Here is a 27,337-nt window from a genome sequence, read left to right as displayed (position 1 = left end):
AAACATTTCAGCTTAAATTCATCTTACTTGTCTAGCAAAAAGCAGATGAACTGGAAAGGTCTCAGTATTCCCAGGCAATCCAGAGCTCTGCATAGTAAAACATCAGTGACTGCAGACAGTGCAACAGAAGGGTTCATACGTAACACCTAGGACAAGAGATGGTTGTAATACGGTAGCGCAGTCCCGATATGCTGTTTCAGGATACTCCTTGACCAGCCTTTCAATTATAGCAGTTAAACTCACTGCAACCTTCCCGGGGGGGGGGGGGGGGGGGGGGGGGGGGGGGGAATGCAGTTCATGTTCTTGATACTGGTAGAACTGCATTAATAAACCCGTTGCCAATTTTGTTAGGGATTCGGTATATCCACTTATACTAACACGTAAGTAAGCCACTAACAGTTAAATACCAAGAGCTGGTCAATAAGCTGTATTCCACAGAAAAGCACCAGCTACACTGGCTGCAGAGCTACCAGATGTTATCCAGCTAAAGACACTGCTATTTTGTTTAGGTAATAGTCTACCACTACACCTAGAAAAGAAAAATACTTTTTCATATTAATTAATAAACTGCGTGATAAGCATAGTCAAAAATTGTTTCCTTTTCCACCACAAAGCTTCAAGACCTTTAGTGTCTTGATATACGATGCTACTTCAGTGCATCTATATCCCCTACAGAGAACGGCAGAATGGGCAAATGGCTGATTTCTGCTACTAATAAAACAGACTTGTTTTTTTCAGCTTCATTATCAGATAGCTGAAGAAGTAATTTCGCCCTGGGCTCTTTTTTTTTTGCCTTTTTTTTTTTTTCTTCTTTAAATCAAGTGAAGAAAGTTGCCACAATCACCACAGAAGCAATCTGGAAGCTAACTCATGTTAATTCAAAACATGCATCTGAATCTTGTCAGTCAGTGCAGCAAAACCAAAATGTTTGAAATATGATTAAAAAAAAAAAAGGCTTTCTCGGGAGAACTACAGCACCGGCTCAATAACGCACCTCAGCTGTTCAACACATCTTTGATATTATGCAGAGACATTTGTATCAATTTTATGGAGAACTTAAGAACATTACAACCTTTGAATTCTTTAGAGAATAAACTGCAACAGAACACATTTAGAAAATTTTTTTGCTCATCATTCATTTAAAACAATAAATCTTAGAAATAGTCCTGATAATGGTTAGAAAACCAGAAAACAAGTTAAAAGACAAAGGCATAAAATCTCCATAAAAACGTTTTTATTCCTTATCAGTGGAGACTGCATATGAAAAGAGGATCTATTGTGAGCTTTTCAACAAAAACTGCAAAAAACCAGCAATCCTCCTAAGCAGCAGAAATACTGGGGTATCCTGTTCCAGGGCAGAAGACAGCTATCAAATCCATCTCCTTGCCCTCCTGCAACACAGGGAAGTTACAGTTTTCAGCAAGAGGCTAAAGAAATTATGTCAAGAAATGCTACTCTGAAGCAGCTGTCCAAGGGCCAGCGCTGACCCCTGGTCCTCAGTCTTCATCCTCATCTTTCATTTTCTTCTTTTTCTTCTTCTTTTTCTCTGTATTCTGCAACCAAACAAATGTTGCTATGAACAAACCATAATGGAGAAGCAAAGCAACACATGTAGCTAGGCAACCAAGCTCACACTCAAAGCATCACAGCAGCTGCCATACTCAGCAAAGCACAACCCAAGAGATGTCCCCTTCCTCTATTGCTAAATGCACTCGGTGCTTACAGCACAGTGGGGCCAGTGGGCAAGGGAAGCTGCGCTGTCTGCCACACTGCTGGCAGCTCAGCACTGCAGTCAGACTGCTTCAGGCAGCATAGCTGCCCTAAAGAGAGGGGAGAAAATGAAATCCCACTTAAGAACAGGATTTCAAAACTGAGCAACTAGTTTGGTTTGGTCTCGTCCACTCTACTGTTGCTTGGAGACATCAAATGATGCTTCATCAATTCAGCAGGCACAGCCTCTGCTCCCTGTGAGTCCTAAACGCTAGACAGATGCCTGTGGATCAGCATCAAGGGACACCCTCCCCACTAGAAAAGATGTAGAAAGAGAGAAGACTAAAGCTGGGGGTGGGCAGAGGAAAGGAGGGGAAACACTCCTGGTACATGGAGGCATTACAGTCACAAATTTCCCAGACCTTATTTTGTAGTGCAAATCTTCTTGGACATTACAGTGATGGATATCATGAAATAAAGTTACTAGAGTAAAACTGTCCTTGCATACCATGGGTTATACAGATAAGGATTTTTTTTTCCCCCCTCGCTCCTTATGTTCTGGAGAGAATCCATTCCCATAAAGAATCAGGTAGCTGTGCAATTCTGCCTCACCTCAACTGTGGGGCTGGTGGGGGGTTCCTCACTCAGTACCTCTTCTTCAGCTTGCTTTTCCTTATCCTTTTTCTTTTTCTTCTTTTTGACAGGTTCATTATCTTCTACAGTTGTCTCTTCTGTACCACAGAAGGAAGAAAAATTAAAGGCAGGTTGTCAGTTATTAAGAGTGTAAAAGGCAAAAGGAAAAGCTTTCTATGAGATGCGAGAGGATGCAACGATGATAGTAAGAATGCAAAATACTGAATACCACACTGCCCCTTCTTTACATCTCTCTACACCTATTTTTTCTCCACTTTGCCCTCACCTGCATGACTACTCCCTGTTACAATCAAAATATACAACTACCTAAGACACAAGTGACAATGTTCAGACAGCACTATTCACATCTCCTGGTACAAACACCACTCCTATATGCTGATCCCAAAGTTTAAAACAAGCTTGCATGTTTTCATTTGTCTGCCAAATTATCTTCAAGTACTCTTTCTGAAAACAGACCGTCCACAGTTTGGCAAATATTTTCACCAGCATCACGAGAGCAGTGGAAGGACTCCAAAACCCACATTAGAAATGCATTCAGCCAGCAGTAGCTTGTTCGCAACTGATTTCCCTATCTTGATGTTGGAAATTTGCTAAGAAGCAGACCAGTTTTCTTAACCGTTTAGACTGGCAAAAACAAAGATCTCTTAATGCTGAGCTAACAAAGTATTTAATGCAAAAGCAGAAACTCTTTCCTGTTCTGGAAGACAGGAATTGAATTATTTATATAAGCTGAGAGGAATGTTAACCCAAGGAAAGATTTAATAATGCCCTCTTACATTTATTTTTCAGAACTATTCGTCAACAGCTGGCCTATCTAATCTCAGTGGTAAAGGCACTATGATTTACTACTCATTTTCTAGAATACATACCACAGTCTTAGGAATCTCTAGGTAAAGAAACCAAGCAGAAATCATTACCAAGCTGACAGCCTATGCAGTAGCCAGACTGTTACTGGAGCACACCCAAGTTAAATTTGTTTGCACAACTGAGTCAGTACTAGATAACAAGTTTCTCAGTATGTAGTACTCATGAGTAAGTTCATGACGTAGCGACCACTGTCCTTCAGTAGCCACAAAACTGGGATGCTGAAACCAGCGAAGTTTGTGGTGTGTACAGTTGCTACTGGAGGTGTGACTCAAGAAGTAATTTTCTCACTGTACTCCCCCCAAAAAACAAATCAATTTCATTTTGAAGCACTACCACTTAGAAAAAGAACAGAAACAAAACCAGTGCAATTATAGAAAACCTGAAAACACACAACCTCCTAACATCTTGATTGTACTTTGTCACAAGTTTAGTTCCTCAAGGCAGCAGAAGGATTACACGAGTCAAAAATACACTTCAATCTTTGCCTCTAACATAAGCTTCAGACAAAAAAATTGGCTTCAGGGTAAAAAATTTCTAGACATGTCTACAGGAAAATACAGCCAGCTAACACATGCAGTTTTCTGACATTAAAAAATGCCAGAAGCAAAACAGCAAAGGATTCCAGATAAAAGAACTGGTAAATACAATTGTAAGTGGATTCTGCCATACACATCATTCACAGTGAACAGTGTGCAAGCATAAGGCATTCAAAACACGTGTAAAAACAAGTATCCTCACCTCTCTATGTATGACATAGGGAAATAAAAAATAGCTGAAAAATAAGCATAAACTACATTAAAGCCATACAGTACAACAGGAGATAGGCATCACATTGTGCTATGTGACACATTTTCACTCAGCTGGATTGGTAAGCTATGTATTTTCAAGCAAAATGTTGGGTTGCAACTTTGGAAAAATAACTTCTTGTTATTACCCTACATGTCATCAAGTCTGATGACAGGCAGCGGAACCTGTCACAATTTACAACCGCAGATGATGCACTGGGCACTTATAGGCACTGTCACTTCTCACAGCTAGCAGCAGACGCCTTCCTGAAGATTTCAGTTGCTGCTTTCTAACAAAGCTCATCACAAGACTTCGCATATTTGTACCTAGGCAGAATGAGGATAAAGGCTTCAGGGGTGCTGGTCTTTTCCCTCTGGGTGCAACACTTCTGAAGTCACTCAAGCCCAGTGGGGTTTCTTTGTGATACACAGCAGCTGACAAGAAAGCCAACAGCTCTTACTATCAGGCACTGAGGCACAGAAAGCAGCACTCGGAAGAGCAGTTTGATTGATGGCCCTGTGCAGTGCTGGAGATCACCAGCAGAGAGATCACTCACCCATTTTCCACCAGTTTTCTCTAAGCTTTTACACACCAGCCTGATGTACCCTCCCTCCTCCACATGATGCTCTGCATGTACAGAATCAAGTCACATTGCCTATCAATAAAGACACCATGTCATGATGTTGCTGTCATTCAAGGCTTTGTGTCTTGCAGAGTTCACTCCATTAATTTAAGATGATAGTTCTCTTTTCAAGAGAGACCTTTCCAAGTGACTAGCTGCTACTATATCCTTATGCTTAAATGCAAGCTGAGCACTTCATTGGGGGCACTGGCTAGCCCTGTTGGTGGTATGCATTCTGTCTAGCCACATTCAACTTCAAAGACTGTAGTCTAAAAAATACTTGTCCTGTTTCCCTTCCCCCACCATTAAAACAGGTTTTAACAGACAACTCCTTAAGTGGATTATAACTTGTTTCAGGCACTATCCTTCCGCTTGATTTCTTTTTAGGTGTAAAAGGTGAAAGTGGTTTGAAGTCATGCCTCACCCCCAACCCCCCTGCCAGTTCCTATCCAAAGTACTGCCATACATGCACCCCAACCAGGGGGAGAGAAAATGCCACACATCTCATCTTGCAGTAACATTTACATTTCAGGCTAGCACAATTCAAAATACTGTCCCCCTTTACAACAAATATTAAAGCAATTGTTTGACAAATCGCTTTTCAGTGGCAGTTTCCCAGCTTATTCCTGCCCCTTACCTTCCTCTTGTAATACAAAGTGGATCAAAATTGATCTGGCTGAAGAACTCCTTTTTTTTCCTGGGCTGCTTTTCCACCACCCCCATTTATCATGCAGCTGCACAAACAGCATGGGGAAGGAGGGGGCAGAGACTTCTTTCACAACACTATGTCTGGATGTGTAATCTCTGACCAGGAAAAAGCTTAACAGAGCACTGCATCAAAAAGAATAGAGCCAAGAACAGCAGGAATTAAAGGCTCGTGTATATTCAAGTGGACAGGCAACATAAATCTTAATGTTGGGACCTCCTCTGCTCTCTTCTGTGTATTACGGAACTTACTGAACTACTCAAACTCCTCGAACCGCCACCACCCCTCTAGCACGCTGTGCAGTCATACCAACTATCCTGGAAAAGAGCAAGGTCATGGTCTGCCTAGCCTATGTCAGGGAAACCCATGTACTTTGCTGGGTGGTCAATAGGGGCAGTGCTATTTTAAAGGGTACAAGAGAACAGGCTGAAGGGATTAGTTCTGCATACAGGTGATATGACATAAATAAGCTCTCTGAAAACACTTCTTCCATAATCTGAAGCAACTGGCACAGTTAGTTCTAATGCCCAAGTATCCAACTAAAACGACCCAGTTGACATGAAGAACTGGGAAAAAGCAGGAGCTATGAACCACATATCTGAAGGATGCCCTATCTTTTCAGAAAGAAAAGCAACACATCTGAATCCTGTACTTCAGGTTTTGGGAAGTTTAAAAAAACAAACAAACAAACCAGCCAGCGCAGATTTCAGTAGTCCACAAGTATTCTGAACACCATCTACTGCTCAAATAATTCTTGTTAGCTCAAGGATACCTGCTAAGCTGCACCCAACCCCTAAACCAGGAGGTATCAATGCTCAATAAAGCAAAGGAAGCAAACACAAGCAGGTTTTGTGTATAAAAGCATGAACCATTGAATAATATATTTATGAACAGAAACATCCTTCTCATACTGGAAGAGACCAGGCTGGAAATGAGTGTAATATTTCACCTGCAAGCAGCTCACGCCTGCAAGATGTCAACACTTGCTTTGATAATGCAAGAGAAGCCCAAGGGAACAATTCTGAGACTACAGTAAGGGAAGTTAGCTCAAAAGATTATCAAAAGCAGTAGCTGTGAGAACACCCACATTCTCAAAAAAGCAAATGGGCAAAGTTCAAGCCTCCGAAGTACTCGTGTTCTTGTCTCATTATGGTAAGTACAAGAGAACAAGCTGGGGCACAGATCTCAGCTTTATAGCACACAGGATTCTCCTTCCAGCGTAACTAGTTCTCAGCTAAGTTTAGGTTCCTACAAGTTGCTCCATCCACATACACAGACACCATGAACCAACCAGCGTGTGGAAAGATCACACCTCTGCGTCAGCTGAGCATGAAGAGGTACAGAACCAGCATAACTACACTCTGATACTCTAGAACACAGCAACACAGAGGAGGACAGAAAGGGAAGGCTCTGACAGCCCTCACCTGCTGCAGGCACGGGTAGTTGACAAAACTTGGGAGCAACTCATGCCCAGATCTGGCTCAGGGTCTTAAGAAGTGACCTAAAGTAATCTTTTTCCTTTTTTTCCCCTCCCGAGTTACACACTGGGTACACAACTATCATAGCAAGTATTAGGCCAGCCATTTAGAGGTGCTGAAGTGCACGCTGGAGAGAGAATGTTTCTTAAAATGAACCATAATATAAAACCAGATTATTCTGAAGTCGCAGTCCAGAATCTTTCTTCACACAGTAACTTATCAGAGAAGGAAAGAACAACTGTGGCCATAGTTCAGTTTTAGCTCTCCAGAGAATAACAATTGTTCATGTATTATGTAAATTCAGACTTAAATTTCCAAGCATCATTTCACCTCAAATTCTGACATTCAATGTTTATATGTTGAAACATGCCAGAAAACATTTCTATACAGAATAGAACAGTATTCTTTAAAGAAAATTGGGCAAGTTCTGGTTTTACAGAAAAGAGCTTTTTTGTCCTCAAGATACTGAGGCCCACTAAATACAAACCCGCTGAGCAAGAAATTCTGCAAGAAGAATATGAGTAGAGTTTTGTTTTTAAGTGTTCTTATATGCTTACAACTGTTTAAAAGCAGATATTTAAAGTAAATTGACTGCAGTCTGGTGTCAGTCCATAAAGGATGTTTTTTTTTTTTAAATACACTGTCATACCCAAGGAGAATAACCAGGTATTGTGGCTGGCTGTAAATGTTAAGCCCTACTGCAGAATGCACACAGCGACATGCCAGCAGCACAGATGCAGCAACTAACCCTTCATCTCTGCTTTGAACTTCTTTGCTTTCACAGCAACCTCTGTGTCTTGTTCTTCCACCTCCTGAATTTTGCGTTTCTTTGAAACAGCAGGAAGCGTAGAGTCACCAGATGGGTCAAATATTTTTACTTCGCTGTAATGAAGAAAACAAGTCAGTTTAAGTAACAAAAAGAAGAGCTAGCCCCCAGGTAAGATCCTGCAGCTGAACGTAAACTTTCCAACACAACCTCCCAAGAATATTCACAAATCAATCTTGCTCAGCTAACAAAGCATCTACAGGTAGCAAGGCCCTTTCTCAAATACATGAATGGTTCATCAATAATCATGACCACAGGAGATACCCCACGAAGTACAACTGTTTGATCTGAACAGAAGACACCAGTTAAGCAAGAGTTTGGTTCTGGTTTATATCTGTTCAAGGCTCTACAGAGAACTTAAATTACCCATTAGATTGATCTCTCTGCTGCTGAAAGCCTTTCCATCGTAGCTGTGTATGGTCATAAGCATATAGCTCCCCACAGTTTGGTAAGTCCCTATAAGCATACCCTAAGGGTAATATATATACAGGATTAGCAGTAGCTTTACTTTCACTTTTTCTGCACTGCCTCTCCACCATTACGTTCACAGGGCACAACTCACACGGCAGGGTAATGCTATGGCTCATCTCTATCACTTGTGTCACAAACTTTATGGGGCATGCAAATACCCAATCTGTGTCTGAAACTGCCTCTTCTTGAGTATTACATGCTCCTTTGTTCAGTCCCAAACTCCTCTACAGGCTGCAGAGAACCAGCCACCCTGAAACCCAGTGCTCTTCAGCTGGACCTTTTCAGGGGCAGTTGAATCATCTAATAGCAATGAAGCAATTTTTTTCTTACTCATTCAGAACAGAATTCCTACTGAAGGAGAAAGGAGTTTTAAAACAGTAAGCCTAACTGTTCCTCCCCTCTCCCCCCGCCAGCCACATACTGAGCATCCGAACTTCTCTAAAATAGGAGTCTGAAGTAGCTACCTTGCACAGGTTACAAAAGCAACTGAGACTAGTGACTAGACTGGGAAGCATGTGGTAATGCTAGCAGACAGTACCATCAATTCATCCTCTAAGCATCAGAAATTATTCTTATGGGTATGAACGCTGCATATTGCTTTATAGAAATTGATTATGCAGCCTTTTGCAAACACTGGACTCTGCTTCAATTAAACCTCGACAAGAGCTCGCTGGTTTCCTTGTCATTGTCAAAATACTACTAATAAATAGAAAAGTAATAAAAAATAATCAGCAAATAAACATGCCAGAGATAGGTAATGCATTCTCTCACATCTTTTTTGGAAAGCATACTGAAATGCTTCACTTGAACCTCATATTTAAAAAACTACCTTACAATTAACTTCTGAAACATTACTTTGATGTAGCTAATTTATACAGGATCCATAGTCCCATGCAAGACTAAAGAGATTCTTGTTAATCTCCTTAAAACACTAGTTTAGCCCTTCAAACAATCTCCATAAAGCAGCAATACTGCCATTTTTGTACTACTAGGACAGTTTGACAGGGACTAAGTCAGTTTCCCTTTTAGGCAGCCAGACTAAGCCAAACAGCCAGGGATTATCTTCAGTCTCTCCCCCAAGCCTAGACACATTTGCAGAGCATGTCTAACAGTAGAAACGTGTCCTGGCAGGAATACATGACTCCTCATTTCAAGAGGTCAAAAACCTGCACGCATGTTGCCTCCCCAACACCCTCCTCCCTAAGCTACTGCCTCCTTACACGCCCTGATGCTTCATTTACTGACGCTGTCTCTTCAAAAGCTGCTCCAGGAATCACAGCCATCGCTACACTTGGAAATGCCTAGCATATGGAAACGAAAGTTACAGCTAGGCTTGAGAAAGATGTTTGGGGACTGCAGATGGGTGCAACTATTTTTTCTCTCACAGAACTAGCACCCAGCACTGGTTTTGCTGAGCACTTGCCCTCAGCAAAATAAGCAGGCCAAGCTAAGCAAGAAGCCTGCAACCAAATTAAGTGAAAAACCCAGATGTCGCAGCTCAGACCAGTAGTAACCCACTCCAACCCTTAGATGTTCAGTTGTCCCACTTGCAATTTACAGTGTCACTCTGGGCACCAGAAACTGCTCTAGCAGTGTCCAGGGTACAGACCCTATCTATTGCTTAAGATACGTATTACTTATTACATATGGGACCTAAAGAAGCTTTTGCTCAAAACAAGTGGTGCTTTTTTCTTTTCTAAGAATAAGACTAAGTAGGTCTCTAGGACAGCTTCCATGTCAAAGAAATTCATTCAAACTCTGATTTTCTCAAATTTAATTTATTCAGACTTGCATTAAATGAAGCTGCTACATACTAACTCCCCAAACTAGTCAGCTTTTTGGGCTGATGCTGATAGCATCTAAATATACTTGTTATCTGATGATGTCAGTAATTTACTACTAGAAAATCAGGACTGTTTCTCCAGTTCACTGGCTTTACCACAACTGTAAAATGCAGGAAAATGTAAATTCCCATTAGCAATGGGACTTGTCATCAGTGTTTAAGAGCACAGAAAATGTTTTCTGGATCTTCAGTCAACTCAGCCCACAACCAAAAAGCTTCTCAGAACTAAAACCATAGAGAATTATTTATACTCAGCCAAGCTGAAAGGAAAAACCATTCACCTCTTGTTTTGATACTTGTCTGTCCTGGCCAAGGCTTTTCCAGTGCCACTTATTCTTCTTATCTACAGAAAAAATTAGAAGTGAAAAACAAATTACTCATAATGAAAACAATTCACAACACAAGTTCTACAGCTCCTGAAAAGAATTAAAAATGGAGAGATAGACATATATTATTGGTCAGGCTCTTGTGTACCTGTATGAGTCTTACACCTGGGAGTAGAATAGTGACAGGGAGGTAACTGGGGTGAGAAAGGCATGTGCCTTTCTAATATTGCTCTTCAAGAGCCCAATTCAATTAAAGAGCATCTAGTACTGGATCAAACAACCACAGCCACATGACATACAACATCGTACTTCTAAATTCCCAAGAGCAGCTCAAATTTGTGCACACTTTCTTTTTTTGCAAGGATAACTGCATGTCAGGGCAGGTATCACCCTATGCCTGGCATAAAGCCAATCTTAAAACCAAAATACAGGCCCCAAACTGGATTTGAATTAAATTTGTACTTGTCAGGTGATCAGTTTGTGTTTTGGTATTAACATGTCTCCTTGTCCTTGTTTCGATAGGATGTATCACCTCCCATGAAATGCTCAAGGAGGAGCAGGCAGGTTTTTCTGGATTTTTCTTTTTTGTTCTAGCGATGCCAGTATTACAGCATTAGCATCAGATCTTCCGGCTTGCAAGGCTGAACCTAGTCAGTTCACAAATCACAAAAATCACAAAAACCTTGTGATTTACAAGATCACATGCAGCAGGCATGCCACCTAAAAGAGGAAAGTGAACCCTACGTTCTCCCAGCATGCTGTGCCAATGGCAACATATGGAACAGCAGGTAGAGAGAGGCAGGATATGCATTAGGTGATGGGAGAGCAATGCACCAATTCGCGGAATAACATCTTGCTTTAGCTAAAGAGAAAGCTCCTTAAGACTAAGCATCACCAGTGTTCAGATTTTGGGGAACCATGGTGGAAAATGTGAGGGGGGGAGAAAACCCAAATGCGCTTTCTTCTAAGGTGAAGAGAAAGAAGCTATGAAGTAATAAGCATATCTTTGCAATTAATACAGAGATGTAGTAGAATGTAAAGGTATGATCTTAATCATCTTGTTCAGAACCAAGATTTTTCAGTATAATGTAAATGAAGACAGGCATGTAAACAAGAAGAACCGACGTACAAACAAATGGATGCAGCCAGCTTACAAACCCTACTGCTCCAGCCAAGGGTGGGAGAAACTACAGAACAAGAGTGACACTAGATCACACAACTGAGTGAAGGGAAAAGACTCAGAAAGCAGTGCATCAGAAAACCATACCGTAAACAAGAATGTCAGCTTCATGCAGCCCTCTGCTAGACTTACCCCTCTCTCTTCCAAAAGCCTCAGTCTCGTCTCTACTTTTAGTCTGTTCTCAACTCCCATTTCGGCACTGGTATTCTCTCCAAGGGCATCATAGCGAATAGTCAAGGCAGTCTTAGCTGCCAGCATTCGAGAAATCTGGAAAAGTCCGAAAGAATATTAAATGCTAAGACTTTACATAAGGCAATGATTCACTCTGATCTGGAAACCATACCCACAAACAAAAAAACCAACGTAACCATTTACTAGCAGTGTTTAGTCCAAAAAACAATTAGTACGTCATTCTTTGAACATTGAAATACTGTTAATGTAACACCTTATTTTCTTGATAAAGAGAGGGAAACATCCGAGACAGCAAGTTAGCTATACATAACCCACTCTACCCCAACCTTTAGATCAGGTTAGTTTGAGGTGTAATTTCTGGCTGGATAGCTTTCTCCACAATTCAAACACATATTCATCCACCTGCATTATAAAAGCCTATGCTCTTTAAAAGCAAGCCACAAAATTTACTAGCTTTAGCACAACAAGAGTCCGATTTTCAAGCAAGACTAAAGCCGTAACAGCTTAGTTTACTATCATATGGAGGAAAGTAATAACATACCCCTTCAGAAAGCCAGCATTACATCATAACTCAGTAGGAATGCATCTGTTATTACTCAGATGTGTCGAATGGACAATCCCATTCACTTTTTCAAACAGGAATGAATGACATCCAAAGATTTGTGGGACACAGTGGCATTTTCCACATAACCATGAAGCAATACAGTAAAGCAAGCCATGTAAAGAGCCGCATTGTGAAGCCCAAGCCATCTTATCAACAGATATTCATGCTCAGGAAAAAGTCAGCCTGGTAAACAACTCTGCAACTCACCTTTCCTTTGTTTTTGGTATTGGTTTGTCCCACCAGGGAAGCATGATAGATAAGGCCAAATTTAGGTGTGTCCCGTTTAGTCTTCAGTGCTCTGAAGAGTGCCTTCTCAGCACCCAGTAACTGAACTGTTGAAGCTGGATGTTTCGCCAGATTCAAGAGGGAACCTAGAAGGAGGTGACACAGCAGTAGTAATTTGTCAGAGGAACAGCTAAAGAAGCAGGAGGCTAGATTCCTACGCTATTGAAAAGCAGGAAGCTCAGAGCCGTCTATTTCTATGAAGGCTGCTTCATGTTCATTTCCTGAAGGACAGGTAAGCCATTTGAGTCTTTCATGCTTCAACTAACTCTGTCTTGGTTTGATTTCAGCAACAGGAAAGGTGGCTGACTCAATAAAACATATTCCACTGGAGTAATGCCTACTCCTGACAAAGTCTGGCAACAAGAACGTGTCATCACAGAACTGCAGCATAGATAACTGAAATAAGGCTGCTACCTTGAGCCAGTCTGACTATAAAAGCCTAATGCCAGTTTGTCAGCATTTTACCTCAGAAGTGACTGGGCTATCAGCAGGAGGCTCAGTAAATGTCTCAGAAGAGGTAGTGACTTAAGTTGCCCTCATATTCCAAAAAGAATTCAGGCCAACTGAGAACTTCATCATCACAGACTACTACCAAGCTCATGCTGGTATTCTCAGATTCCTCAAGAGCCACCTTCCCCCCCTTTACTATGAGATGTTCATCAGGGCCTTGCATAATGCTTTTAGCTGACCAGCTTCTCAGAGAAAACCTCTGATGAGGTCATCTAAGCTTTATTTACACTGATCAGTGTAACCCACCTGCATGAGCAATGAGCCTTGCTCCAACCAGTTCACCCACCATGATGGTGAGATTAGGAGCAATGGCCATCATTCTGTTCTTCAGGTAGTCGTACAGCTGTGTCCGATACTCAGAGATTTCAATCACCTGGCACAGAGAGAGTTTGGTTACCGGAATCAGTATTAGCTGACCAACAAATATTAAGAGCTAAATATACTGAAATAAGGAAGTGCCAAGAATTCCAACGAAGACTAACAAAATGCAAAATGCCCAGACAACCATGGGCCAGAGTTACAGAATGCTTTATATAGGGCATATTCCCAGAGCAGAGCTCCATCCACAAAGTATATTGGATCTGTATTGCTCATTCCCTTATGCAACTTATTTTCTCAACAAAGCTCCTGGTGAAGGAGCTGACAACATGCCAAAGACAGCGAAGCAGAACAAAAATACTTAGTAAGGACATTTTCTTTAGGACAGAACCCTGGCACATTCAGTTTTCACATAAATCTTTGCCGCCATTCTCTTGAAATGGGATAAATGCTCTTTACTTGTTCCATACAAATACACACAATTAGAATGCACATAAAAAAGCAGCCCAGTCTAGACCAAGAACAGGAACTCACTACTCCTAACCCTGCCACTCCCCGGTAAAGTCACAAAGGGATCCAACTGGCACCACTAAAGTCAGAGGGAGTTCACATACAGTCTAGATGAAAGCAGGATAGGGCTCCTAACTCTTCTGGGGCCTCAGTGCTCCACTTTTAACCCAGGGTTTATCACCTAGCTTCAAAAGTGAAGCTATTTAAGGTTCATTTAATGCTGCTATATAGCCTCTTTTTATCTCAAGGACTTAAAAGCACAATGATGCCAAAATTCCAACCAAAAGTAAGACTGCCACTTTCAGAAGACTTTGTGCAGACATCAACAGTCTGAGATGGCTCAGATGAGGTAGTGACTGTGCACCCTCATGTCTGTACATCAGGAGAGCAACAATATAGGAATCATCACTGCCATCACAAGTGTGTTAGCAACGCCCTGGGAAAACCTCTCCTTGGTAGAAGAGGCTCTGATACAGCTAACTAAAGTGGACTTCCTATTGCTATTCATCCGCATGTACATACCTGATCACAGAGATGGATTATGTTGTTTATATCTTCTTCTGATACTTCTGTCCCCATGGAAATCTCAGCGGCAGCCTTCACATCCTCTTCGATCTCCTCTGGTAGGATGTCAGAAACATCAGAGGAGGCAAAATTGCTTCTGTCTCCTGTGGGGGACAGATGAAAGTATGTTTGTGCTGGGGGCAAGATGAACTAGTAAAAAAGCACAGAAACAGATGAAGATAAAAGGCCAAAGTAACAACAGTGAGTCAAATCTGCTGTCATCCTATTCCAAACTCCAAAATATATGTCAACGTTCTAACTTTATGTTTATACTAGCTGAGAATGGTTGGAAATATTAAATCTGAAACTAGGAAAAAAGCCCTTATTCTGTAACACTGCATACTTCACTTTTTCAGTAGCTGCTTGCTGCAAAATTTTCAGTCACGAGATTACAAAGGAAGAATTCCAGGAAGCAAGCAGTCATTTACCACTAACTAAAGCTAACCTTCCTACAATTGGGAAAAAAGCTCCCTTAAAACCACAAGTCTCTCTGGACTGCAAACTTCATTATTTAAAAAAAAAAAAAAAAAAAATCAAATCATCAATACAAAGCACATGCCTAAGAGGCGAAGCAAGTGTCCAAGATATTACAGTGGTCATTCTTTCTGCTCTTATGAATAATTATAGCAGTTGTAGTCTCCAACAACACCCACAAACAGGCAGCAATCCTCTTTACATCAGTTTTTGGCAGCTAATTTCCAAACTGGTCTGCTGACTAATTGTGATTCTAAGAAGATATGCTGGTGGTCCATGAAGAACTGACTGCTGGTGATACGGTATTAGCTTTCTATTAAGCTTCAAAATGGTAAATTGCATCAACGTACAGATGCAAGCACACACTACTTTTCTACTGGCCCTATTTACACTGCTGCTGAAGGCAGGATTGTATACAGGGTCATGACTAGCTGGATGAGTGAGTCACTGGTCTACAAATCAGTGCCGTTAATGCATTGCATACTAACATGCAACATTCTCCAGGCTCATTCCTCCTTATTACTCACCAACTTTCCGCACACATTTACAATACGTTAGGTTATCTGTGATGATTTTGCCCAGTTCAGGGAAGTGCCAACCATACCATTCCCTACAGCGCATGATGTAGTTATTCAGTTCTTTGTCCAAGTCATCAAGAAGTGCTAAGAGAAAGAAGAATGGACTTTTTTTTCTAAAAAGGTAATCTAAAAATGGAAAACTCTCAAATCAACAAATTTAAATAGTGTAAAGGGAGACAAACTGAAGTATTTTATCCCATAAAGACCAGAATGAAACATAAGCTGCAGTACTTTAGAAGTCCTTAGTTTTCAGAGAACTGCATAATCCCAGGCACAATATTATAGAAATACTAGAATTCCCACGAGCGTGGTCTGAAAGTTTCATCACTGGGACTCTTGTTCAGACTCCCTTAACAGCTGCAAAGCACATTCCCCTGGAAGGGGAGCAGCAGCCAGTTATTCTTCCTCTCAATCAGCCAAAGTGCTACACAAAAGATTGATGTAAAACTTAGCCATCTAATAAACTTTAAGGAAAAACGTTTTAATGGCGAGAAACTGATCTTGTATTCAGTTACTTGATTTAAAAGATTGTATTAAGCCCTTTAGTTGCCTTTATAATATAAATATACCCAACACAAATCCAACAGGCTCACCATTTACCAGATATGACCAATAACTGGATTTACAACAAAAGAGTGTAACACCCACAGCATATACTGCTACAGAGCCCTGAGGCTAAAATATTTCCCGCTAACGCAATACTAACATTCCCATCTGTTGTCTCAGTGGTAGTGACGAAGGAACTGAATTAAATCATTAATTTCAGCTTAACTATGTTTCATCATTGACAACAGTCTGGGAATTAATATTCCAAGCAGGATTCCTCACCATTGCTTCACAGCAAGAATGCTGATTATGATGTGGATGTCTCCAAGGAAAAATGAGGAATGGGCTTTCCTAGCTGTGTTTACAATTTCAGTCTGTTTTCCATTAAGAAAGCAAGGAGATGGAATACAGCATTACACACTGCAGTGGGTTTTACATGCCTAACATAAGAGTCAGTTTCTACATTGCCCTCTTGTCCCGGTTTTGGCTGGGATAGTTAATTTTCTTCCTAGTAGTTGGTACAGGCCTGTGTTTTGGATTTAGCACGAGAATAATGTTGACAACACACCAATGTTTTAGTCATTGCTAAGTAGTACTTACACTAGTCAAGGACTTTTCAGCTTCCCATGCTCTACTGACTGAGAAGGCTGGAGGTGCACAAGAAGCTGGGAGGGGGCACAGCCAAACTGGCCAAAGAGACATTCCATACCATGTGACGTCATGCTCAGTACATAAACTGGGGAAAGCTGGCCAGGGGGGCCGCTGCTCGGGGACTGGCTGGGCATCGGTCGGCGGGTGGTGAGCAACTGCATTGTGTATCTATGCAAGATACCACCAAACTGAAGGGTCAGAAAATCCTGTCCTGCAGGGCCCATTCTCCCAACGCTACTCAGAAGGGAGGCATGTTGGGAAATGAAGTCCTCAGAGGACTGAACTAACACTGCCTGTATTTCAGCTGATCTCTATGCTAAGAAAAAGTGGACGCGAGTTTACTGTATCACCCTAAAAACGTTCCTGCTTGTGGAAAACCCTATTAAGAAAACACACCTTATGCCTAGCTGAACACCAATGCCCAATTTACTGAAACATGCTAGGAGGAAATTGACAGCAATGCTTTTCTGTAACCAATGTAAAGAAAGTCAGCTATCCTAAGCCGAATCCATTAATAATTTAAGCTCAAAATATACTTACAAATTGCCTGGATAATCATGGTATCTACTTTGTCTGGGCTGAATTTCAACTTGTATCGGGAAAGGCTGAGGAGGCAGAAATACAGTTTCATCAGCATCCTGGCATCCTGCTGCAGAGTATGTCCCACCTGTTCCTATTTTACATGAATATAGCTGTCCGTGCATTCATTCATACCAGCTCAGTTTTATGCCACTGACGGCTCTCAGCTGTGGCCAGAAGCCACACTGACACAAGTTTCACAACAGCTCTGACATGTTTACAGGCACATACCCTGTGACCAGGGTGAAAGGGAAAGTTAAGGCTATCTGTACCATGTGCAGCAGACTGAACGTGAGTGCTGTGGCAGGAAATTGGCTGTTGGGTTTCTTTCTGCATGGTTCCCCACAAAAAGTGTTTGTCAACAGCACTTCCAGTTCTGCAGCGGCTGGAGACAATCCACAAAACTGTACCTATCCAGCAGCAAATATCAGCAACGCTAACGTGAAGCAACAGAAGAAACTTCCTGGAACAGATTCTCACTGTCTGAGAAAGCCCATTACCATCTGGCTTTAATGTACGTTTAAAATTTCTCAGTATGCTACAGTAAAAGACACTTGATATCAATGCGGACTTGCATCTTCAAAGTCCTTTTTCAATATTAATGCCCATTTTCTAAGCAAACGTGCATCTAATTTTTAAGGAATTAGCTATGGCAAAGCAGTTCTTTAACTTGCCAATGGCTCCTGGACAGGACAAGCTCATTTCAGGATATGGATTAAAAGTCACTCATGTATGAATGCTTGGCCCCGTGCTGATCCAACAACTTTGTATTTAACTACTACTGCTTCACTAAACCTAAAAGGCAGCGATAGCAAGGTAGGAAGACAACTCTGCCTTTAACATTTACATTATGTATTATATGGGTATTTATTCTGGCATAAATCAGCAAATCATGGTCTTCACCTTGTCGCTCAGTGGCAATGGAGTTTTAAATGACCCATTTGACTGCTACAAAGACATTTCAAACCAAATCCTAAAGTACGTAACATGCAAAGGAAAGCTATCAACTTCAACTTCAGGTGAAGATGAAGCCTTTCCCTAAAGGGTAGGTGCAAACTGGAAATCCCTTCCTTTATAAAACAAGATTTCAGATACAGATGTGTCTTGACTTACAGACTATGAGACCATGTCACATACTCAGAGACACTTCAAGCAACACAGCATAGCCAAGGACACAGGAGTAGGGCAGACATGGGATGAAACAGAGCTGTTCTAGGAACTCACCTGTGTGCCAGACCCAGACACATAGCTGCCATCTCTCGAGAAGGGAGGCCTGTAATAAGCCCTTCAATCTGTGAGCGAATTCCTCTCATCAGCTCTGTAACCATTGGGCTGTGTATACAACTCAAATTCAGCTTGTCCTGCAGGATGGAAATCAATGGTCCAAAGTCAGGCACGACAATGGCATTCCTCTAAAGCCCTTCTTCCAGTAGCCTTATCCCATTATACCTGGTTTTCTCACTGCAATCCTGTGATCACACAACAGTTTCAGCCATCTTTGATGCTCAAGGTAGCAACACCCCCAGTTCCCCATACAATAACAATTCCAGTTTGAACAGATTTATAACTAATGCTCTACCTGCTACAAAGACACTGGAACCAAAGATTCAAGATTTTGCAGAGAAAGGAAGAAGTACGGTAGAGGTGGACTGCTTTCTCCAGTGTCTCCTAGGTGTCAAATACCAGGTCCCCATCTCGTGTCTGATTGCTCCCTGTTCCAGTGATTTTTATTCTGACCACCTCCTCATGCTGTCTTGGCCACAGAAAGAAAATTCAGAGGTAGAGTGTTGGGGGCTTTGGGTCTTTTTCAGAGAACAAAACTGAATAATTAGTTCAGAGTCCTTGGTATTATTCACTTTAACACTAAATCCTCCTCATTTTGCAGCCTACACTAGTCTCCTAAGACAGCATGAGGAGGTGGTCAGAATAAAAATCACTGGAACAGGGAGCAATCAGACACGAGATGGGGACCTGGTATTTGACACCTAGGAGACACTGGAGAAAGCAGAACACCTCTACCGTACTTCTTCCTTTCTCTGGTAGGCAAAGACTGAAGGATGTGCACAACTGCATGTAGCCTAAGGAAGGCAGAACGATGCGTACTCCCAACGAGACATTAAGTCATCAACCCCACTTTGCTGCATCTGTTAGTGAGGAATAAGCATGTCTGCCTGGCTGGCTTTTTGTTTGGTTCCTCCCCCCACTCTTTTTCTGGATGGGATCATTAGGGAAATTTTTTAATCTGCTGGGTTTCTAACCAATATTTAGGAGAGAAATCAAGCAAACCTGAACACCTCAGTGTACTTTCACCATATCATTCACTTGTGTACTCAAGATGACATCTTCCCAGTATACATGCAGTACACATTTGATCATAAGGATTAGGTATCTTCCACACTGCAAACACGGCATTGGCGGCATAATCCATTGCTGCTAATTGCAAAATCTCTGGAACCTGACTATAAGATTTCAGTAGCATGAGACAAAAGGAAGGATGGCAAAATCAGTTATCACCTTTATGACACCTCCAAGTTTGGCATCTGCTACAGCCAACTGTTCGTGGGCATCTTTTGCCACTATCTTCTTGAGAATTTTCTTCAAGTTCTTGCTGAGCTTGCCTTCTACAAGAGCTGTGGATGCTGTATAAAATGAAAAGACCAAAGATGCAGTTTCTTTCCCCTCCTAAAACCTGTAAAAATAGTACTCCTAACTTGGTATTTTTATTTTAACTGCCCACAGTAGTTCTAGTCTGAGCTGCAATACTACTTCGCCATGCAGTGGCTAAAATCAAAATAGAAGAAAATTATATACTTGCTCCTGTGGAAGCCTAAATCAGAAACCCTTCTCCCAGTTGCCTCTCCTTTCTCCATGTGGTTTCAGTTCTATTTCTGTCAATTTTGTTTAAGGATCTCAACAAACAGTATGCCATATGCTTTAGATATATGTTTAACATTTCTGAAGGCAAGGTTATATAGGAAAATTCTGTGTATCATTTAATTAACCAACCATTTTCCAGGTCTCTTAGTCAGCAACCATGATATCCTAAATTGAGTAATGGCTTATTTGCATCCTCTGATGATGACAATGTACTGTGTAATGCCCAACAAAGAATGATGCCAAACACAGACTGGGCAGTCAGACAAGAACTCTTCTAATATAGCATGTAGACTATAGAATTTTAAAAGGACGTTCTTCATTCTCAAGTATTAATAGATCTGTAAAATCTTAACAATCCCACACAATATATTTTAAGCAGGCACTTATACAACTCTCTTTGCGGGTCAGCTCTGTGCTCCACTGAACTTCTGTGACTAAAGTAGATGATGTAATACCTTCATCACAGTAAACAGAGCAGAAGCCAGTGATTTTTGATTTCCAGGACCTTAATGAAATGTAAGGGTAAAATCTTAAGTGCTGTGCCTCTCAACCTTTCTACAATGGAGATAAGTTTCTGCCTTTCAAGCTGGCCAATAGCTCCTAACCCACTTAAAACAGCCACATACGTAGCCTTGCCTTCAAAATAAATAGGACACAGGTAGTCTGAATAATCTCTCCCATTTCACAGATAAGTAAACCTGAAGCAAAGTAGTAGAAGTTTTTGGGGTTTTTTGTTGCTTTGTTCTGTGAGGGTTCTTTTTTTTTTTTTTTAATCAGCCTAACTACACATGATCTGAATCCAAACCTATGCAAAAACAACATAATCCAAAAAATATGCCAGGGAGAAGAATATACAGCAGCTTCAATCTCAGTTGTTTCACTTGCATCTCATGCATGATGGTAGTGTCTCCATTCTTGTTTCCTTAGCTTCCTTTATAAGCTATTCCTACCACATCAGAATATGAAGATCCATTCTTTAGTCGTAAATATGACCTGGAACATCCACCTACTTGATGTCATACAGCACATTCAGCAGTAATAATCACACCATTTCTGAATGATTAGCTACAACTTTTATCGTTTCTGTTCAAACTAGTCCACAGCATCAAGCATTTAAGTGTTGAATTAGTAAAAATTATTGAATATAAGGCTTTCCATTTTGTTTAAACTCCTGAATTTCTTTTAAGTGGAATACAGGCATTTTTTTAGGCTGAAAAAACGCATGCATAATATGTGACCATAAAACAAGGGCAGTTGTAATAATATATGTACTCTGATATCTGTCCGTTGTCTCAGTGGTAGTGACGAAATTTTGACTCAAATCAGTTATATTCAGCTTCAACAAGAATCCATCATTGACAACAGGCTACATGTATCAGTCAAAACCTTCTACACAGTGCTCCTTAGTGAGCTGCTTGGGAAATAAGCACGGTAGGAAAAAACTAGACTTCATTACATCTCTACTGCACTATAGACTGGATGGATGACCTCATAAAACAACAAAAACAGTTGACTTTGAAAAATTTGTAATTTAAAAACTAAGCAAAGAAACAGAGCAGAGACAGAAGTAACTAACGAGTGAACTAGTGCATGCCAGGGATTTTTCTTTTTGTAAGAATGGCATTAACTCACTTACCAGCAAGTGCTTCTGTTGTGTCCTGAAATTTTTCAAAGTGTTTCAGCTTTACTCTACAGAAGAAAAATACAAGTGTGTAAACGAATGTACATAAACCAGATGCTAGAACCATTTTACTTTTTTTTCTGCCTCTGTTATTATAGTTGCCCTCTTCTCCATAAGACTGCAAGAGAGCAGAGATCAATATCCAGATCCTCAAAAAGAAGGAAGAGCACTAAACCTGCTGATTAAGTTTGAGCCCGATGTCACTTTCCAGCTGGGTCCCACAAACTTTATTTAAAAAAAAAAAAAAAAGTAAGGAATTTTGATTTAGTATTTCTAGGACCAACATAATCAGAAAACCTAAGCCCCCTTTTTGTTTTGTAGTCCATATTTAAAGACAGACACCATCCATCTAAATTTCAACACTGCACCCCGATTAACTAGGTGTCACTGATGATTGACTGATGATAACATCTTCCCACTCATCTTCAAAAGGGAACCTCCTGCCTCTGTGGAATGCCTAGCCTGCACAGCTCAGATTTAACATGCTTTTCAACCAAATGGATCTTCAAAGACTTTAAAACTGAATTGATTCATTGCCCATGAATCCTCAAGTCCTCCCTTGTAATTAGATGTTAGAATACAAGTTCTGAGCTGAGCTTGAAACAAACAACAGAAAATTCTTCCATGTCCTAAGTGCTGACCAGAGCCAAAAGTCATATGGACAGTGTTTAACCACACTGTGTCAGATCCTTAGGCCCAGCTTCCCTCTCCCCCTCACATAGTCTGTGGTGTTGATATCTAGAGGTACAGTTAAGAAGCTATCTCAGTCCAGTAAATTCCTTGTCAGGGACAGGCATTTGACTAATCCAGTTCTGATTAACCACTGCTCTTTGTGAGTCAAGTATCTGCAAAGGAAGCAAGGTCACAGATAAAGCTGAATGCTTGAGTTAAGCATTTGCAGAGCCCAACAGAAGCTCCAGGCTTATACTGATGCCTTTTCAGAAAGGCAGGAGATAGGAATTACTTTGATCAGAGTAGAGATCCATTGAGAGCCACATCCTGTCTAGCATGTGGCCAAGATGATGTTTCCAAGACAAGATTAACAACACTACAAACAGGCAGATGCGGGATATTCCGGCTTCTCCTCTAAATACTGTTACAGAGCAGGATAAATCCAAACCACAAGGCATAGCTTGTTCAGAGGTATCCGTTATAACCAAAGCTGGTTAGAAATCTTCCAATAAAAACACCCTAGACAGACTTGGAAGGAATCCACCATTGTCCCCAGCTTTAGGGCAATTTGCTAGAAAGGCCACCTTGGTCAGTGGACACTGCAATCTCTGTACAGCTACACAGTGGTGCTAACACTCACTGATGGCATGGGCAACAACACTACCTCTCAACTCAAAGCAATTCACATGCTATTATTTTCAGAATTTCCTGTGAGCACAAAAACCTGTCATTTCAGCCAGTTCCAGCATTACAAGCTTGAACGTTCTTGTCAAAGCATCCAGATCTTAAAATATTGTTCAATTTTTTGCTTCGGTGACACATGGTAATGACTTCTGCAGCTTAATTACACTGCAAGGGAAAAAAAGTTATTTCTTTCACTTCGATATTGCATTTTAAGTTTCTCTGAGTATCTAACTTCACATTATCATTGTTCACAGCTTTTAGGTTTTACAATACTGAAAAATAAAAATCAATACTTCTTTCTGAACCTCAGATGTGCATAACTACAGGCAGTCACGTCCTTCCAAAAGCCAGGCTGTTATCCCCACATAAAGCTGCTTACATTTTGTTTGCTTTTTCAGGAGTTTCAAATTCTTTCCATAAACTGTCAACTTCTTGGAGCTTTTTCTCATTCAGAACCTGTAGAAGAAAAACAAAACAAAACACCACACAACTATATTTAAAGCACTTTTGAACAACCTTCAACCCTGCATTCAGCAGAGACGACCTGAAGCAGATTTACAGGGTATCCAACCACTGGAAGTTAATACTGATCGAGTCAACAAACTCAATTTTGGTGATCTCCAGTTTCATCATTCTCTCTCAGCAGCTTTACCCTACTAAAATACACACAATATTACAGTGTTTTTACTTCCAATTAAATTACAGAAGTTGCTCAATAATGGCTGGGTCCTTCTGAACCCGCACATTAAAGCAAAACCCTCTCCTTGTTTATCAAAACTGGGCTTGCTCCACCTCCTCTACAGGACTCATTCACAACCCCAGTGACCCAAAACCAAACCTGCCACTACTTTGGGAAAATACAAATACACCCATCAGGAAGGAGCGATCCCACAAGTTATTTTCATTAATCTGATCTAGCCCTAGGAAGAAAGGGAACATCACTATAAAGAAGCCTTTTCACCACAGCTTGGTAATCAGCTGAGCCGAGAATTACCTAAGAGGCAGCAATGGCTTAATCCCATCTCTGTACAAAGGGATCCCCCTCAGTTTTTAAACAGCACAAGATTAACAATTACACCCCTCAAGCCTACACACTTTTCACAAAACGCAGAGTGTACTGCAAATTCCTAGAAAAGTGCTCAGGGGAACAGTACAGTCACAATCTTTATAACACTATGTTCTTTACAACTCACTCAAAAATCTTGTGGTTTTGCCCCCACAACGCAAATGCAACACAACTGCAATTTGAGTTGGTGCAGTGCAGAAATCATTCTTGGGATTATGAGATGTTGCTTCCTTGCAGATTTTTAAACCCCAATCAAAGGAGGTCGTCTTTTTTAAACTCAGTTAGTAGCTAACAAATAAACATAGTAACTAATTTCCCACAGGACTCTGAGGCACAGAAAAACCTTGGCGAAACTCTTCCTTTCCTCAGCCTGCTGATTCTTTCCTCCAATTCATCTTTCCTACCCTGAGGCCTACAGAATTTTCAGCCTCTATAAACAGACATGGGTGCATAGAGAAAAATAAAGACATAGAAGCTGCTAAATCAAGGTTATTAGTATATAGAAATTATATGCTTATGGATATTTTGTGTCCTGCAAGATAGTAAGACTCATTGGAGAAAGTCTTCCAAGATCTAGAACATGGCTATGCTCCATTTGCCCTTACTATTTAGACTGTTTGCTCCTCTGATGGGAGCAACACCTGCAAGGGAATACCTGAGAGCTACACGGCTTGCAGAGGACAACAGTTCTTGATCACCAAGGCATAAAGGCAGAGCACAGTTATGCTGGCAATGGACATTTGTGGGCACTGCTGAAAAGGGAAGTGGGTGACCATGACCGTCTCCCAAAATTCAGAACCACAAATTCTGTCCAACCCTCAAGTAGCTAAAAACAAACAAACAAAAAACACCCAAACAACCCCCCTCAAACCCCCCAAGAAACCCAGCAGTGACAACCTTTAGAGACTGTTTTAAAAAGAAAAAAAGCTAAACTCTGCAGAGAATATTTTGATACAGAATGAACATACAAGTGTAACAATGACACAAGTTTGCAGCTGAACAGCTACCATGTCTAAGAAAGGAAAACTATGTGATTGAGAGCCTTGCCCTGCAGTTGTACACTGTGGCCGGGGCTCGCCGTATCTGGCTTTGGCAACTGAAAACAGAATCAACATGGAAAACCAAAGCTTGTCTCAAAACATGTATTTTAATAAAATACTAATTCTGCTCAGTTCCAGCAGACAGCTTTCACCTCTCTCCCAGTCCAGCCCTGACACCATTTGCAGTCCGCTGTCTTTCCCACGGACTAGGTGTTTAACAACCTGCCTTTGAACACTGCTCCTTGACGCCTGGTGCCCTCTAGCCGCTTTGCACACACATCACAGCCAGACCCCACGCCCCAGCTGGTGACACCTGCAGCGGAGTGCTGCAGCACTTCTGCAGAGAGACTTCTTCATTTCTCTTTATGCCCCTCCTCCTACCTTTGCTTTATGCCTACCCTGCTTTCAGAAATTAAAATATGGGTTATTTTCAGCCCTTCCTGGCTCCTGTGAAAGGTTAAAAGGCCTTGGCTCACTGCACAAGAGGTTTGAGCCTACTCAACAGGTAACTGTTTGGGGTTTTTTTTAGTAACTTGGAAGGTGCAGGATACTAGCCATTGTGAACATCCAGTGAGCAAAACCTTCAGGGAGACTGCTGTACATGTTAGTACCGCAGGTATAAGTGTTGGGGGGGGGAATGGGGACACAGACCACAGAACAGAAGCTATCTGCTTTTAGAAGTATTTGTCTTCTCTCTGAGGCTTACGTCTTAAAATCCTCCTTGCCTGAATTGCACAGCTGCACCCCAATGAGGAGGAAAGGTTTCAGGGCAGACAAAGTAAACATAGTGCTCTGTAGAGCACCAAGGGTGTAGTTCTGCAGCAGGCTAGGGCAAAAGAAACCAGCGCCTTGCTCTCTGTGCACCTGCGCTTGCGTTCACACAAGCTAAACCCAGAAAAAAAGACTAAGCTGGGGGGAAAAAATACAAGCATTATAATCAAACTCTATGAACAAACTAGTGGAATTGCATGAACAAACTAGTGGAACTGTACAGGCATCAAGACTCGAGCAAGAGAACAGGCCAGAGGGGAGCACGGCACTGTAGCAGCTCTAGTTTAGACTTGTTCAAACCACCATAAAACTGCAGCCTTCGAGCCACCTCATTAGAAGGCTGGCAGAGCCTTGTGAAGCGGTCTGTTCCTCCCAGCCCACGTTCTCGGCTGAGCAAGAGAAGTCAGACCATGCACTATACCTGCAGGCATGCTCACCCTGCCCGTGTGCTCAGCCAGCCGACAAGCCCCGCTTTTGGAAACGCACTCAGGCCGAGGCACCCTACACACCCGTTTGGGAACATGCTGCCTCTCTCCCACGCGCCCCGTCCTGCATCCACAAGGTTTTGCTGGAACGAGGGCCACGAGGGCACAGCTAGGAAGAGAAAGTGGTCAACATACCCAAACCCGGATGTCTCCAGAGACTCCAAAAGGGGCACGGCCACGAGTGCACGCCCTCCTACCAAATCCACCCGTACGGCTTGGGAGAAAATGAGCGCAAAGGGTGATGCTTGGCAGGACTACCGATGAATTCCCCCTTCCTCCCCCACCAAGAGCCTTCAGACGCCAGCTGCAGCCCCTTCCCCGCGCCTCTGGCCCGAGGTCTCCCTCACAACGCAGCCTCTCTGCTCCTACCCCCCGCCGGCTCCTGCCCGGGCCCAGAAGCACCGCACAGGGCCGCCGCGCGGGGTAACTCCTTGAGGAGCTGCACGGCGCGGAGGCACTCGCCCCCCGCCGGTGTTTCCCCCGTAAGCCCAGCGCACGCCCGCAGCGCTCCCCTCACTCCGCTCACAGCCCTTACTCTTGCTACGCTGCTGGACGGCAGCCGCCCCCCGCGCCGAGACCCACCCGGGCGGGGACGGACGGCGGCCGGGCGAGAGGCACCGCACCCGGCCGGCCCTCCCTGCGTCTCACCTTGAAGATGGCGTAGCCAGCGGCGGTCTCGAACAGCACCAACATGGCGGCAGCAGGACCGGCGGCGGGAGGGAGGGGGGCACGGCCGCGTGCGCCAGCGGACAGGACCCCTAGTCAAGCACGCGCGCGGCGG

At 42.2% G+C, this 27,337-nt stretch overlaps 1 protein-coding gene and 4 non-coding genes across 5 annotated transcripts; all 5 read right to left on the bottom strand.

The window, feature by feature from the left end:
* Window positions 1–1,217: 1,217 nt before the first annotated feature.
* Window positions 1,218–27,337, bottom strand: NOP58 (NOP58 ribonucleoprotein). The gene is made up of 15 exons (XM_076342381.1): window positions 27,205–27,337; window positions 23,574–23,650; window positions 21,794–21,846; window positions 19,795–19,919; window positions 18,505–18,641; window positions 17,242–17,306; window positions 15,454–15,588; window positions 14,411–14,556; window positions 13,307–13,433; window positions 12,473–12,636; window positions 11,602–11,736; window positions 10,245–10,306; window positions 7,572–7,705; window positions 2,323–2,441; window positions 1,218–1,553 (listed from the first exon to the last, which is right to left on the bottom strand). The coding sequence occupies exons 1-15, from the start codon at window positions 27,247–27,249 to the stop codon at window positions 1,497–1,499; spliced, it is 1,581 nt and encodes a 526-aa protein (XP_076198496.1). The 5' UTR covers window positions 27,250–27,337; the 3' UTR covers window positions 1,218–1,496.
* On the bottom strand, window positions 13,054–13,139 carry LOC143162655 (small nucleolar RNA SNORD11). Its single transcript, XR_012995746.1, has one exon. It is a non-coding gene; the product is annotated as a small nucleolar RNA SNORD11 (small nucleolar RNA).
* LOC143162656 (small nucleolar RNA SNORD11B) lies at window positions 14,222–14,305 on the bottom strand. Its single transcript, XR_012995747.1, has one exon. It is a non-coding gene; the product is annotated as a small nucleolar RNA SNORD11B (small nucleolar RNA).
* Window positions 16,215–16,302, bottom strand: LOC143162653 (small nucleolar RNA SNORD70). Its single transcript, XR_012995744.1, has one exon. It is a non-coding gene; the product is annotated as a small nucleolar RNA SNORD70 (small nucleolar RNA).
* LOC143162652 (small nucleolar RNA SNORD70) lies at window positions 21,438–21,526 on the bottom strand. Its single transcript, XR_012995743.1, has one exon. It is a non-coding gene; the product is annotated as a small nucleolar RNA SNORD70 (small nucleolar RNA).

The sequence above is a fragment of the Aptenodytes patagonicus genome, chromosome 6 (genome assembly GCF_965638725.1).
Source record: "Aptenodytes patagonicus chromosome 6, bAptPat1.pri.cur, whole genome shotgun sequence".
Classification (NCBI taxonomy): Eukaryota; Metazoa; Chordata; class Aves; order Sphenisciformes; family Spheniscidae; genus Aptenodytes; species Aptenodytes patagonicus.
The sequence above is the reverse complement of the archived record's forward strand: the minus strand, read 5'-3'. Positions and strand labels throughout refer to the sequence as shown.